This window comes from Armigeres subalbatus, chromosome 1 (assembly GCF_024139115.2).
Source record: "Armigeres subalbatus isolate Guangzhou_Male chromosome 1, GZ_Asu_2, whole genome shotgun sequence".
Taxonomy (NCBI): Eukaryota; Metazoa; Arthropoda; class Insecta; order Diptera; family Culicidae; genus Armigeres; species Armigeres subalbatus.
Window position 1 is genome coordinate 103,449,682 of NC_085139.1, and position 15,796 is coordinate 103,465,477.

General features: G+C 42.7%; 1 protein-coding gene across 12 annotated transcripts in view; it reads right to left on the reverse strand.

Annotated features, from left to right (window-relative positions):
* Positions 1–15,796, reverse strand: part of LOC134203753 (filamin-A) — a 352,847-nt gene that overhangs the window by 37,714 nt on the left and 299,337 nt on the right. Inside the window, exon 1 of one of the 12 annotated variants that reach the window (XM_062678675.1) lies at positions 313–670. The exons of the other annotated variants lie outside the window; for them this stretch is intronic. Coding sequence (XP_062534659.1) covers positions 313–553 — 241 coding nt within the window. The 5' untranslated portion in view covers positions 554–670. Of the gene's footprint in view, positions 1–312; positions 671–15,796 lie in introns of those variants that run through there. 12 annotated transcript variants of the gene reach the window in all.

The window sequence follows — 15,796 nt, forward strand, 5'->3', positions numbered from 1 at the left end:
TGATATTGATTGTACATATCACAAAGAACCGTGACTCCGTAAAGTATTATACACGCCCAAATAAACGATCTTGGAAAAAATCTCTTTATTCCAAGATCTCGTAAATTATAACATATTTTTCGTTAGATTTAACCGAATTCCTGGAAAAAAAATATAAAATTTTGACCAGAACATAGTCGCAATGTTCAAAAATCCCATTTTCAGTTCTTGCATTTCAATTAATCATACGTCAAAAAACTTTATAAAGCATTCAAACACATCAAATAAGAAAGTTCTCGAACTCACAACCCTAGTACTGAAGGCTCGGGTTACCTTTGTGGGTGTGCAGAAAAATGGCCGACAGCATGTTGGTTGGCACAAAGTCCAGCAGGCTGTCCTCGGACGGTGGCACGTCCTGCTCGATCGAGAACACCCGGACCGTTTCCTTGCGATCGTGCTCGGAGATGGTCATGAACCGCTCGTAGCTCCGGTAGATGTGCGTGTACTCTTCCCATGTTTCCACGATCGGTTCCTTCTTCCGGCCGTAAAGCTGGTCTTCGTCGTCACTCCACATGATTGCTTTTTCTTTTATTCTTGTGTCTGGCTGTTTGTATCTCCACACAGGTTAGACTTGCGGATTTACCCGGTTTCAATTTCGTGCACTTTCACTCAGGATCGTTTATTCTACCAGCACCGCTAACAGTAATTCCTTTTCTACACTTTCGTTGATAACGATTCCAGAATCCGGTGATGAAAGTTGATTGCTTTAGGGTCGTTTCTTTTTGCGTTATTTTTAGTACTAGGCTATAGTTTGCTAGTGGAAGGAAATTTGAACCCGCTTCTCATGTGGAGTGATGGAAAGAACCGCATCGACGGCACTGGAGTTGCATCAGGCGATCTGTCCGATCTACTTGGAATGGTCTGGGTGTTCCAATCGTCAGGTGGTGGGACCAAATTGTCTTGAATGGTTAAATTTTGTTGTTTTTTTTTTGGAAATTTCAGACCAGCTTGTTGAAGTTCTGTTGTAGGAATCTTAAAATCAATTTGGATTGAATCCGAAATTCGATCGCTCGTACGATTTTCATTGGAATTCAGTGCTTCTTACGGAAATGTAAGGTTAGTAGGGAAATGACAAAATGGGTTTAGTCGCAGAAAAAATCAATGCATGTTAAATGGTTTTCGACATTCGGAAACACGGAAACGAAAATCCTAAAGCAATCAACCGTCAAAACCCTGGAAGAAAAAAACTGATTTTATCATTCGCACAACATCTTCAACAATTCGATAGCAGCGCGTGGGAGCTGGAAAATGTGGATGGAATTTCCAAAATGGCCGTTTTCGTCGTTCGGGAAATATTTCCACACGAAACACGGACACTAAAGTACGCACATTCCATAACCCAGCAACCAAGAGTATGTCGCACAAGTTCACAGGTTTATCCACTGTTGATCCCGATTTGTGATGATTGCCATTTTTCGGAAAACATTATTCCAACTTTGCAGCAACTTTCCAGCAACTGTTTATCTTCTTTGTAACATTGCAAACCACTCAGTTGAAGAACGTTGAAAATCGAAAAAAAGTATTCCAGAATGATCAATGAAGTCACACTCACTCACACCCTTCCACGTGACGATCGAGCTAACGATCGAAGAGGAGGGCGTACTACGTACAATTAATTTGGTTCGATTTAGCGCCGATTTTCCAGGCCGATTTCTCTCACTCTCTTTTGCTCCAGGGTACGATTACTGACACTTCACCCCTGATGTCCGGTTCTTCCGTTCGCCGTCCTTTCCTGCTACCCTACTACGCACCACTTCCGGAGTATGATCTCACAAGTGCATCAAAAAATGCACCTTTTTCCGTTGTCCAGCACGACTAATTCGATCTCCTTTTATGGTCAACGCGGAAACCGATGGCGACACCAGCGTAGTAATCTGAACGGCAGCGAACCCTCTCACTCACGCCAGCAGAACTAGGGTCTTGGGTTTTCGTCCAGCAGCAGCGGCAGCCAAGGCAACGGACCAAACCGAACTGGACAAGAAATGGCCACACGCACAAAAAAGGACAATAAGAGAGACCGAGGCCCGCGTATATCCGATTGTACGTCCGAACGTTCCTAGCAACGTTTTATAAATGAGACAAAATATTCTGGACACTGGGCGTCCGCTTATTGCAACACCGGAATCGCGATTGAGCAGCGGTGTAAATTTTCTTCTGCGCTGGTGTTGGAGAAAAAATATTCCCGAGCCGCATTTCTTCCCCCAAAAAAAGAAAACCCACCCGCACCCCACCGGGCGAGTGTCGTTCTTCCAAAATTCCCACCGAAATTTCCACGCATCCGAGGCCACGGAGAGCGCGAGAGTATGCGCCCTGCCATCATATCACGCTTGGATGGATGATGATCATCATCAAGCGTCCGCTCCCTTGGTTGCTGTTTGCCTGGATGAAACGATGGAAAACCGAGAGCAGCGACGGAAAAAAAATCACCACCCTCTACAATATACTGTGGAGGATGCCGACTCGGCGCAGCGCTTCAACACCACTACAAAGTTGCTGCGCCGTGTTGCGCGGCTTCCGCCGCCGACGAGTTGTGGTCATTTTTGATGGAGTGATAGAATGTGGGAACTCACTCCAACCACTAACGATCGCGCGATTACCACACTATACGGTGAGTGGTGCGGCCTCTGGGAAAATGCGACTATTTATCGCTACTTGTTGCATAAGGTTCTGTCCTCCGTCGAGTATGGACAGGAGAACGGTTCGGTCGATAGGAACTGGATCTTAATCGAGCCATGGGTGATGGTGGTTCAATATTTATCGAATGGAATTTAATTTGCTCATATCTGCATGCGGCGAAACTATCCGATCATAATAATCCGTCAGTTAAATGTTTCTACGATCTACGACTTCCTACGCCTACCGACATTTTGGACAACTTTCCCCTACATGCCACTTCCACCCACTAAGAGTTCGGTTATTGTTGTTTACATTCCGCTAACAATGTCGTGTGCCACAGGAAGCAGCAGGCGTGCGGCAGCAGGTGTTCGATGTGATGAATAATATTTCGTGACGGAGGAGAAGCTTGGTAATTTGTAGAAGCGTAGAATCCACAACTCGGAGAAGTAAATTTACTGACCAACTGGAAGGTTGGCGGTGTACGTTTGAGAAAAGCGACCGAAACTCGAATTCGTAGTCGAGCTGATTTCTATCCGACTAATATTGATATTTGTTGGATTTTTGATATTTTTTGGGTTTTGTTGATCAATATTAATATTTATTAAATTTTTGACTGATTTAAATAAATATTAAGACAGTGTACAAAAACATTTGAAATAAACATATTCTTATTTTTGTACGAAAGCACTTACGAACGAAAGTTGATTGAAGTCGATTTTGGAAGCGAGCGGAGGGCAATATTTGTGATGACGACGTTTGGCGAAGTTTGGCGATCATGACTAAAGTTTCGCATCCTATCTAAAAATCGATTACTAATTATTGGGGCGATTAATCAACATGTGGTTTTCGTTGGACGAAAGCTGTTGAGTATTCCTTTTAGCTATGTAGGTTTTATTTTAACCTGCGCTTAATGGGGAAACGTCATTAACAGTATAATGAAAAAATAAATTTCCCCATACTAGTTTGCATGATAACTTGAAACGGCTTGTGCTAAATCAGTTTTAATCCAAATGAGCTCAAATTTTCAGAGGACACTCAGAACATGGTGAAAAAAATCAAATGAGCACTGTGGAGCAAAATCGATTTTTTGAACCATCCTAACGTCTCTGTTTGGAAGATGATATTAGTATTTCCATATCATTGTAAATCATTTAACTTCATGTAGAAGTAATACACTTATATCATTAATAAAGAAATAAGGGGTCGTACACATATTATGTAAGCTGGGTTTTTTGATCCCCCATCACCCCTTGTAAGATTTTTTTCATGCAAATGACTTTTTATTTATATGGTGCGTAAGAAAATGACGAACCCTCCCTCCCCCCATAAGTGCTTACGTAATATGTGTACGGCCCCTAAGTAGTGAGATGTGAAAAGTACAAAGATTACTCACTTCAAATTCCGAAAAACATAACTCCGCAAAGGAACTCTTAGAATTACGGAAAGAAGTTCTCCGAATTCAGGAAAAAAATTCTCCGAAGTCCGGAAAAAATCTACGAATTCCAAAAGGAAAATATTCAAAATTTGGAAATTTGGAATAGAATTCTCCGAATTTGGGAAAGGAATTCTCCGCATTCGAGAAAGGAATTCTCCGAATTTGAGAAAGGAATTCTCCGAATTCTGGAAATAAATTCTCCGAATTCGGGAAAGGAATTCTCCGAATTCGGGAAAGGAATTCTACGAATTCGGGAAAGGAAATCTCCGAATTCGGGAAAGGAATTCTCCGAATTTGGGAAAGGAATTCTTAGAATTCTGGAAAGGAATTTTTAGAATTCTGGAAAGGAATTCTTAGAATTCTGGAAAGGAATTCTTAGAATTTTGGAAAGGAATTCTTTGAATTCCGGAAAGGAATTCTTTGAATTCCGGAAAGGAATTCTCCGAATTCCGGAAAGGAATTCTTCGAAATCCGGAAAGAAATTCTCCGAATTCCGGAAAGGAATTCTCCGAATTCCGGAAAGGAATTCTCCGAATTCCGGAAAGGAATTCTCCGAATTCCGGAAAGGAATTCTCCGAATTCCGGAAAGGAATTCTCCGAATTCTGGAAAGGAATTCTCCGAATTCCGGAAAGGAATTCTCCGAATTCCGGAAAGGAATTCTCCGAATTCTGGAAAGGAATTCTCCGAATTCTGGAAAGGAATTCTCCGAATTCTGGAAAGGAATTCTCCGAATTCTGGAAAGGAATTCTCCGAATTCCGGGAAGGAATTCTCCGAATTCCGGGAAGGAATTCTCCGAATTCCGGGAAGGAGTTCTCCGAATTCCGGGAAGGAATTCTCCGAATTCCGGGAAGGAATTCTCCGAATTCCGGAAGGAATTCTACACGAATTCCGCAAGAAATTCTCCGAATTCCGGAAGGAATTCTCCGAATTCCGGAAAGGAATTCTCCGAATTCCGGAAAGGAATTCTCCGAATTCCGGAAAGGAATTCTCCGAATTCCGGAAAGGAATTCTCCGAATTCCGGAAAGGAATTCTCCGAATTCCGGAAAGGAATTCTCCGAATTCCGGAAAGGAATTCTCCGAATTCCGGAAAGGAATTCTCCGAATTCCGGAAAGGAATTCTCCGAATTCCGGAAAGGAATTCTCCGAATTCCGGAAAGGAATTCTCCGAATTCCGGAAAGGAATTCTCCGAATTCCGGAAAGGAATGCTCCGAATTCCGGAAAGGAATTCTCCGAATTCCAGAAAGGAATTCTCCGAATTTCGGAAAGGTCCGAATTCCGGAAAGGAATTCTCCGAATTCTGGAAAGGAATTCTCCGAATTCTGGAAAGGAATTTTCCGAATTCCGGAAAGAAATTTTCCAAATTCCGGAAGGAAATTCTCCGAATTCCAGAAAGGAATTCTCCGAATTCCGGAAAGGAATTCTCCGAATTCCGGAAAGGAATTCTCCAAATTCCGGAAAGGAATTCTCCGAATTCGAGAAAGGAATTCTCCGAATTCCGGAAAGGAATTCTCCGAATTCCACAAAGGAATTCTCTGAATTCCGGAAAGAAATTCTTCGAATTCCGAAAAGGAATTCTCTGAATTCCGGAAAGGAATTTTCCGAATTCCGGAAAGGAATTCTCCGATTTCCGGAAAGGAATTCTCCGAATTCCGGAAAGGAATTCCATGAATTCCGGGAAGGAATTCTTTGACATCCGGAAAAGGATTCTCCGAATTCCGGAAAGAAATTCTCCAAATTCGGGAAAGGAATTCTCCGAATTCGGGAAAAGAATTCTCCGAATTCGGGAAAAGAATTCTCCGAATTCCGGAAAGGAATTTTCCGAATTCCGGAAAGGAATTTTCCGAATTCCGGAAAGGAATTCTCCGAATTCGGGAAAGGAATTCTCCGAATTCCGGAAAGGAATTCTCCGAATTCCGAAAAGGAATCCTCCGAATTCCGAAAAAGAATTCTCCGAATTCCGAAAAGGAATTCCCTGAATTCCGGAAGAGAATTCTCCGAATTCCGGAAGGGAATTCTCCGAATTCCGGAAGGGAATTCTCCGAATTCCGGAAGGGAATTCTCCGAATTCCGGAAGGGAATTCTCCGAATTCCGGAAGGGAATTCTCCGAATTCCGGAAGGGAATACTCCGAATTCCGGAAGGGAATACTCCGAATTCCGGAAGGGAAGGGAACCGCAAGGGAATTCTCCGAATTCCGGAAGGGAATTCTCCGAATTCCGGAAGGGAATTCTCCGAATTCCGGAAGGGAATTCTCCGAATTCCGGAAGGGAATTCTCCGAATTCTGGAAGCGAATTCTCCGAATTCCGGAAGGGAATTCTCCAAATTCCGGAAGGGAATTCTCCGAATTCCGGAAGGGAATACTCCGAATTCCGGAAGGGAATACTCCGAATTCCGGAAGGGAATACTCCGAATTCCAGAAGGGAATTCTCCGAATTCCGGAAGGGAATTCTCCGAATTCCGGAAGGGAATTCTCCGAATTCCGGAAAGGAATTTTCCGAATTCCGGATAGGAATTCTCCGATTTCCGGAAAAGGAATTCTCCGAATTCCAGAAAGGAATTCTCTGAATTCCGGAAAGGAATTCTCCGAATTCGAGAAAGGAATTCTCCGAATTCCGGAAAGGAATTCTCCGAATTCCGCAAAGGAATTCTCTGAATTCCGGAAAGAAATTCTCCGAATTCCGGAAAGAAATTCTCCGAATTCCGAAAAGGAATTCTCCGAATTCCGGAAAGGAATTTTCCGAATTCCGGAAAGGAATTTTTCGAATTCCGGAAAGGAATTCTCCGATTTCCGGAAAGGAATTCTCCGAATTCCGGAAAGGAATTCTCCGAATTCCGGAAAGGAATTCTCCGAATTTCGGAAAGGAATTCCCTGAATTCCGGGAAGGAATTCTTTGACATCCGGAAAAGGATTCTCCGAATTCCGGAAAGAATTTCTCCAAATTCGGGAAAGGAATTCTCCGAATTCGGGAAAAGAATTCTCCGAATTCGGGAAAAAAATTCTCCGAATTCGGGAAAGGAATTCTTTGAATTCCGGAAAGGAATTCTCCGAATTCCGGAAAGGAATTCTCCGAATTCCGGAAAGGAATTCTCCTAATTCCGGAAGGGAATTCTCCGATTTCCGGAAAGTAATTCTCCGAATTCCGGAAAGGAATTCTCCGAATTCCGGAAAGGAATTCTCCGAATTCCGGAAAGGAATTCTCCGAATTCCGGAAAGGAATTCTCCGAATTCCGGAAAGGAATTCTCCGAATTCCGGAAAGGAATTCTCCGAATTCCGGAAAGGAATTCTCCGAATTCCGGAAAGGAATCCTCCGAATTCCGAAAAAGAATTCTCCGAATTCCGGAAAAGAAATCTCCGAATTCCGGAAGGGAATTCTCCGAATTCCGGAAGGGAATTCTCCGAATTCCGGAAGGGAATTCTCCGAATTCCGGAAGGGAATTCTCCGAATTCCGGAAGAGAATTTTCCGAATTCCGGAAGGGAATTCTCCGAATTCCGGAAAGGAATTCCCTAAATTCCGGAAAAGAATTCTCCGAATTCCGGAAAGGAATTCTCCGAATTCCGGAAAGGAAGTCTCCGAATTCGGAAAAGGAATTCTCCGAATTCGAGAAAGGAATCATCCGAATTCGGGAAAGGAATTGGAAGGAATTCTTCAAATTCTGGAAAGGAATTCTCCGAATTCCGGAATGGAATTCTCCGAATTCCGGAAAGGAATTCTCCGAATTCCGGAAAGGAACTCTCCGATTTCCGGAAAGGAATTCTCCGAATTCCGGAAAGGAATTCTCCGACTTCCGGAAAGGAATTCTCCGAATTCCGGAAAGGAATTCTCCGAATTCCGGAAAGGAATTCTCCGAATTCCGGAAAGGAATTCTCCGATTTCCGGAAAGGAATTCTCCGAATTCCGGAAAGGAATTCTCCGAATTCCGGAAAGGAATTCCCTGAATTCCGGGAATGAATTCTTTGACATCCGGAAAAGGATTCTCCGAATTCCGGAAAGAAATTCTCCAAATTCGGGAAAGGAATTTTCCGAATTCGGGAAAAGAATTCTCCGAATTCGGGAAAAAATTCTCCGAATTCGGGAAAGGAATTCTTTGAATTCCGGAAAGGAATTTTCCGAATTCCGGAAAGGAATTCCCCTAATTCCAGAAAGGAATTCTCCGAATTCCGGAAAGGAATTCTCCGAATTCCGGAAAGTAATTCTCCAAATTCCGGAAAGGAATTCTCCGAATTCCGGAAAGGAATTCTCCGAATTCCGGAAAGGAATTCTCCGAATTCCGGAAAGGAATTTTCCGAATTCCGGAAAGGAATTTTCCGAATTCCGGAAAGGAATTCTCCGAATTCCGGAAAGGAATTCTCCGAATTCCGGAAAGAAATTCTCCGAATTCCGAAAAGGAATTCTCTGAATTCCGGAAAGGAATTTTCCGAATTCCGGAAAGGAATTCTCCGATTTCCGGAAAGGAATTCTCCGAATTCCGGAAAGGAATTCCCTGAATTCCGGGAAGGAATTCTTTGACATCCGGAAAAAGATTCTCCGAATTCCGGAAAGAAATTCTCCGAATTCGGGAAAGGAATTCTCCGAATTCGGGAAGGAATTCTCCGAATTCGGGAAGGAATTCTCCGAATTCGGGAAAAGAATTCTCCGAATTCGGGAAAAAAATTCTCCGAATTCGGGAAAGGAATTCTTTGAATTCGGGAAAGGAATTCTTTGAATTCCGGAAAGGAATTCTCCGAATTCCGGAAAGGAATTCTCCTAATTCCGGAAAGGAATTCTCCGAATTCCGGAAAGGAATTCTCCGAATTCCGGAAAGGAATTCTCCGAATTCCGAAAAGGAATTCTCCGAATTCCGGAAAGGAATTCTCCGAATTCCGGAAAGGAATTCTCCGAATTCCGGAAAGGAATTCTCCGAATTCCGGAAAGGAATTCTCCGAATTCCGGAAAGGAATTCTCCGAATTCCGGAAAGGAATTCTCCGAATTCCGGAAAGGAATTCTCCGAACTCCGGAAAGGAATTCTCCGAATTCCGAAAAGGAATCCTCCGAATTCCGAAAAAGAATTCTCCGAATTCCGGAAGAGAATTCTACGAATTCCGGAAGGGAATTCTCCAAATTCCGGAAGGGAATTTTCCGAATTCCGGAAGGGAATTCTCCGAATTCCGGAAGGGAATTCATTCTTCGAATTCCGGAAGGGAATTCATTCTCCGAATTCCGGAAAGGAATTCTCCGAATTCCGGAAAGGAATTTTCCGAATTCCAGAAGAGAATTTTCCGAATTCCGGAAGGGAATTCTCCGAATTTCGGAAAGGAATTCCCTAAATTCCGGAAAAGGAATTCTCCGAATTCGAGAAAGGAATTCTCCGAATTCGAGAAAGGAATTCTCCGAATTCGGGAAAGGAATTCTCCGAATTCGAGAAAGGAATTATCCGAATTCGGGAAAGGAATTCTTCGAATTCTGGAAAGGAATTCTTCGAATTCTGGAAAGGAATTCTCCGAATTCCGGAAAGGAATTCTCCGAATTCCGGAAAGGAATTCTCCGAATTCCGGAAAGGAATTCTCCGAATTCCGGAAAGGAATTCTCCGAATTCCGGAAAGGAATTCTCCGAATTCCGGAAAGGAATTCTCCGAATTCGGAAAAGGAATTTTCCGAATTCGGAAAAGGAATCATCCGAATTCCGAAAAGGAATCATCCGAATTCCGAAATGGAATTCTCCGAATTCCGGAAAGGAATTCTCCGAATTCCGGAAAGGAATTCTCCGAATTCCGGAAAGGAATTCTCCGAATTCCGGAAAGGAATTCTCCGAATTCCGGAAAGGAATTTTCCGAATTCTGGAAAGGAATTCTCCGAATTCCGGAAAGGAATTCTCCGAATTCCGGAAAGGAATTCTCCGAATTCCGGAAAGGAATTCTCCGAATTCCGGAAAGGAATTCTCCTAATTCCGGAAAGGAATTCTCCGAATTCCGGAAAGGAATTCTCCGAATTCCGGAAAGGAATTCTCCGAATTCCGGAAAGGAATTCCCCGAATTCCGGAAAGGATTTACCTAAATTCCGGAAAGGAATTCTCCGAATTCCGGAAAGGAATTCCGAATTCCGGAAAGGAATTCCGAATTCCGGGGAAGGGAATTCTCCGAATTCTGGAAGGGAATTCTCCAAATTCCGAAAGGGAATTCTCCAAATTCCGGAAAGGAATTCTCCGAATTCCGGAAAGGAATTCTCTGAATTCCGGAAAGGAATTCTCCGAATTCCTTCTTCTTCTTATTGGCATTAACATCCCCACACTGGGACATAGCCGCCTCGCAGCTTAGTGTTCATTAAGCACTTCCACAGTTATTAACTGCGAGGTTTCTAAGCCAGGTTACCATTTTTGCATTCGTATATCATGAGGCTAACACGATGATACTTTTATGCCCAGGGAAGTCGAGACAATTTCCAATCCGAAAATTGCCTAGACCGGCACCGGGAATCGAACCCAGCCACCCTCAGCATGGTCTTGCTTTGTAGCCACGCGTCTTACCGCACGGCTAAGGAGGGCCCAATTCCGGGGAAGGGAATTCTCCGAATTCTGGAAGGGAATTCTCCAAATTTCGAAAGGGAATTCTCCGAATTCCGGAAAGGAATTCTCCGAATTCTGGAAAGGAATTCTCCGAATTCCGGAAAGGAATTCTCCGAATTCCGGAAAGGAATTCTCCGAATTCTGGAAAGGAATTCTCCGAATTCTGGAAAGGAATTCTCCGAATTCCGTAAAGGAATTCCCCGAATTCCGTAAAGGAATTCCCCGAATTCCGGAAAGGAATTACCCGAATTCCGGAAAGGAATTCCGAATTCCGGGGAAGGGAATTCTCCGAATTCTGGAAAGGAATTCTCCGAATTCCGGAAAGGAATTCCGAATTCCGGAAAGGAATTCCGAATTCCGGGGAAGGGAATTCTCCGAATTCTGGAAGGGAATTCTCCAAATTCCGAAAGGGAATTCTCCAAATTCCGGAAGGGAATTCTCCGAATTCCAGAAGGGAATTCTCCGAATTCCGGTAAGGAATTCTCCGAATTCCGGAAGGGAATTCTCCAAATTCTGGAAAGGAATTCTCCGAATTCCGGAAGGGAATTCCCCGACTTCCGAATTCTGCAAAAGGATTCTCTGAATTCCGGGAAGGGCTTCTTTGAATTCCGGAAAGGAAATCTCAGAATTCCGGAAAGGAATTCCCCGACTTCCGAATTCCGGAAAGGAATTCCCCGAATTCCGGAAAGGATTTACCTAAATTCCGGAAAGGAATTCTCCGAATTCCGAATTCCGGAAAGGAATTCCGAATTCCGGGGAAGGGAATTCTCCGAATTTTGGAAGGGAATTCTCCAAATTCCGAAAGGGAATTCTCCAAATTCCGGAAGGGAATTCTCCGAATTCCAGAAGGGAATTCTCCGAATTCCGGAAAGGAATTCTCCGAATTCCGGAAGGGAATTCTCCAAATTCTGGAAAGGAATTCTCCGAATTCCGGAAGGGAATTCCCCGACTTCCGAATTCTGCAAAAGGATTCTCTGAATTCCGGGAAGGGCTTCTTTGAATTCCGGAAAGGAAATCTCAGAATTCCGGAAAGGAATTCCCCGACTTCCGAATTCCGGAAAGGAATTCCCCGAATTCCGGAAAGGATTTACCTAAATTCCGGAAAGGATTTCTCCGAATTCCGGAAAGGAATTCCGAATTCCGGAAAGGAATTCCGAATTCCGGGGAAGGGAATTCTCCGAATTCTGGAAGGGAATTCTCCAAATTCCGAAAGGGAATTCTCCAAATTCCGGAAAGGAATTCTCCGAATTCCGGAAAGGAATTCTCTGAATTCCGGAAAGGAATTCTCCGAATTCCGGGGAAGGGAATTCTCCGAATTCTGGAAGGGAATTCTCCAAATTCCGAAAGGGAATTCTCCGAATTCCGGAAAGGAATTCTCCGAATTCTGGAAAGGAATTCTCCGAAATCCGGAAAGGAATTCTCCGAATTCTGGAAAGGAATTCTCCGAATTCCGTAAAGGAATTCCCCGAATTCCGGAAAGGAATTACCCGAATTCCGGAAAGGAATTACCCGAATTCCGGAAAGGAATTCCGAATTCCGGGGAAGGGAATTCTCCGAATTCCGGAAAAGAATTCCGAATTCCGGAAAGGAATTCCGAATTCCGGGGAAGGGAATTCTCCGAATTCTGGAAGGGAATTCTCCAAATTCCGAAAGGGAATTCTCCAAATTCCGGAAGGGAATTCTCCAAATTCTGGAAAGAAATTCTCCGAATTCCGGAAGGGAATTCCCCGACTTCCGAATTCTGCAAAAGGATTCTCTGAATTCCGGGAAGGGCTTCTTTGAATTCCGGAAAGGAAATCTCAGAATTCCGGAAAGGAATTCCCCGACTTCCGAATTCCGGAAAGGAATTTTCCAAATTCCGGAATGGAATTCTCCGAATTCCGGAAAGAAATTCTCCGAATTCCGCAAAGGAATTCTCCGAATTCCGCAAAGGATTTCTCCGAATTGCGCAAAGGAATTCTCCGAATTGCGCAAAGGAATTCCTCGAATTCCGGAAGTGAATTCTCCGAATTCCGGAAGGGAATTCTCCGGATTCCGGAAGGGAATTATCTGAATTCCGGAAGGGAGTTCTCCGAATTCCGGAAGGGAATTCTCCGAATTCCGGAAGAGAATTATCCGAATTCCGGAAGAGAATTATCCGAATTCCGGAAGAGAATTATCCGAATTCCGGAACAGAATTATCCGAATTCCGGAAGAGAATTATCTGAATTCCGGAAGGGATTTCTCCGAATGCCGGAAGGGATTTCTTCGAATTCCGGAAGGGATTTCTCTGAATTCCGGAAGGGAATTCTCCAAACTCCGCAAAGGAATTCTCTAAATTCCACGAAGGAATTCTCCGAATTCTGCAAAGAAATTCTCCGAATTACGGAAAGGAATTATTCGACTTCCGGAAAGGAATCATCCGACTTCCGGAAAGGAATCATCCGACTTCCGGAAAGGAATTCTCCGACTTCTGAAAAAAAAATTCTCCTACTTCCGGAAAGGAATTCTCCGACTTCAGAAAAGAATTTCTCCGAATTCCGTAAAGGAATTCTCCGAATTCCGGAAAGGGATTCTTCAAATTCCGGAAAGGAATTTTCCAAATTCCGGAATGGAATTCTCCAAATTCCGGAAAGGAATTTTCCGAATTCCGGACAGAAATTCTCCTAATTCCGGAAAGGAATCCTCAGAATTTCGGGAAGAAATTCTTCTAATTCCGGAAAGGAATTTTCCGAATTTCGAAAATGAATTCTCCAAATTTCGAAAAAAAATTCTCTAAATTTCGGAAAGGATTTCTCTGAATTCCGGAAAGGAATTCTCCGAATTCCGAAAAAAAAATCTCCGAATTCCGGAAAAAATTCTCCGAATTCCGGAAAGCAATTCTCTGAACTCCGGAAAAAAATTGGAAACTCGGAAAGGAATGCTTGCGGAAAGGAATTCTTCGAATTACGGAAAGAAATTCTCTGAATTCCGGAAAAAAAATCTCAGAACTCCGGAAAGGAATGCTCCGAATTGCGGAAAGGAATTCTCCGAATTACGAAAAGGAATTCTTCGAATTCTGGAATGGAGTTCTTCGAATTACGGAAAGAAGTTGGCCGTATAAGTGACGAACTTATTTCAATAAAAAAAACGTTGATAAAGACTAAATTCGAAATCTGGCTAAGGAATGCTCTGAATTCCGGTTAAGGAATTCTCCGAATTTCAGAATGGAATTCTCCGAATTCCGGTTTAGAAATTTTCCGAATTCCGGGTAAGGAAATCTTTAAATTTCGGGTAAGGAATTCTCCGAATGCCGGTTAAGGAATTTCCCAAATTCCGGTTAAGAAATTCTTCGAACTTCGGTTAATGAAGTTCCCAGAATTCCGATTAATGAATTCTATCAATTTCGGTTAAGGAATTTTACGGATTCCGGTGAACGAGTTCTCTGAATTTCGGTTAGGGGAAATTTTTGAATATCGGTTAAGGAATTATTCTCCAAATTTCTGTTAAGTAATTTTCCGAAGTCCGGTTGAGGAAATCTCCGAATTCAAGTTAAGGAATTCTTCGAATTCTTGTTAAGGAATTCTCCGAATTCCGTTTAAGGAATTTTCCGAATTCCAGTTAAGGAATTCTTCGAATCGCGGGTTAGGAATTCTCCGAATTCCGGTTAAGTTCTCCGAATTCCGGAAAGGGTTTCTCTGGATTCCGGTAAGTATTTTCCAAATACAGGAAAGAATTTATCCGAATTCCGGGAAAAGTTTTTCCGAATTCCAGAGAATTTCGGAAAACAATTCTCCGAATTTTAGGAAGCGTTTTCCCAGATTCCGGAAAGTAATTATCCGAATTACCGGAAGAAATTCTTTGTATTCCGGGAAGGAAATTGTGGTTCAGAATGGATTTCTACGAATTTCCATCCCAGTAAGGATGCTCCAAAATCCAGGAGAGAATTCTTTATAATCTGCCAAAGAATTCTTCGAATTTCGGAGAGAAATTTGCCAAATTTTTGGAAGGTTTTCTCTATTTTACAAGATGAGTTTCTTCCGATTCCGGGAAGGATCTTTCCGACTCCCAAGAAGGAATTCTACGAATTTTGGGAAAGAGTTCTCTGAATTCCCAGATGTTCAAAAAGATCATTAAATACCGGATGGGACTTTTAGGAAGCAATAAGAATTATTCTTCGAATTCATAAGAGGAATTCTCCCCGGAAAAGAAATTATGAAACTCTGGAAAGGATTAACATTATAGAAAGGAAAACCCTGAATTCTGAAAAAGACTTCCCACGAAATATTTTAAAAATCTCCAATTTCCAATGATTTCCGGGAAGTAAAAAAATCCAAATTTAAAATACTGCTGGTCATTCTTTTATAATTCTTCTATATGATTGATATAATTTTTAAATGGTTTGTTTTTTTTTGGTTGTCTCATAAATTGAAAACATTTTTCATAAAGTCGACTATGGGCCATTAGGTTGCCACACCACAAAGAATCCATGGTCCGTGACGGAACGGAGAAATTTATCAAATTTCGGGAAATTTATTCGATTGTTTACATCCCGAATTCGACTCTCCGTTCAATGACAACCGTCTATTTTTACTCGATCGTCGCCGTGTTGGCGAGTGTGCAAAACACGCCGAGAAGATGAAATCACCACAGATCTCATCATCGTCATCAGATTCCAAAAAAACCATCGGTCTGGTCACAAAATCGAACTTATGGGACGGTCCACATCTTTTTGGTCTTCGCCACTCACTCGTGCCTTCCAGCATCAGTGGCAGAAATTTGAAACAAAACGATCGTCTGGTTCCCGTCCATCCGGCGCGGCGATGCGAGAAAGCAATCGAACGGTTAAATAAATAATGAGCGTTTATGATCGCAGCTAAAACCAATGTTTTATCTGCATTCAGTAAAGTAAATATAAGGCGTGCAAAAAAAATGGATTTCCAAAAACAGGTAGAATCGCGCGTGTTAACGCTTTTTTTAACGGTTGACGCCCATTTTTCGATGTTTCAGTTTTACGACATCCGTGACTGAATGCGGGTTAGAAAAACAGTGTTAATTTCTTCCGTTTAGTTTTTCCGACCGGTCACATTCTTTGATGAGCTTGAACAATAAACAAACACACTCCCCAATTATGGTGACGGGCGCCTGTTTTGTTTGGTAAATTTTGATGGCGCGGGGTGACCATCTATCAATCCACAGAA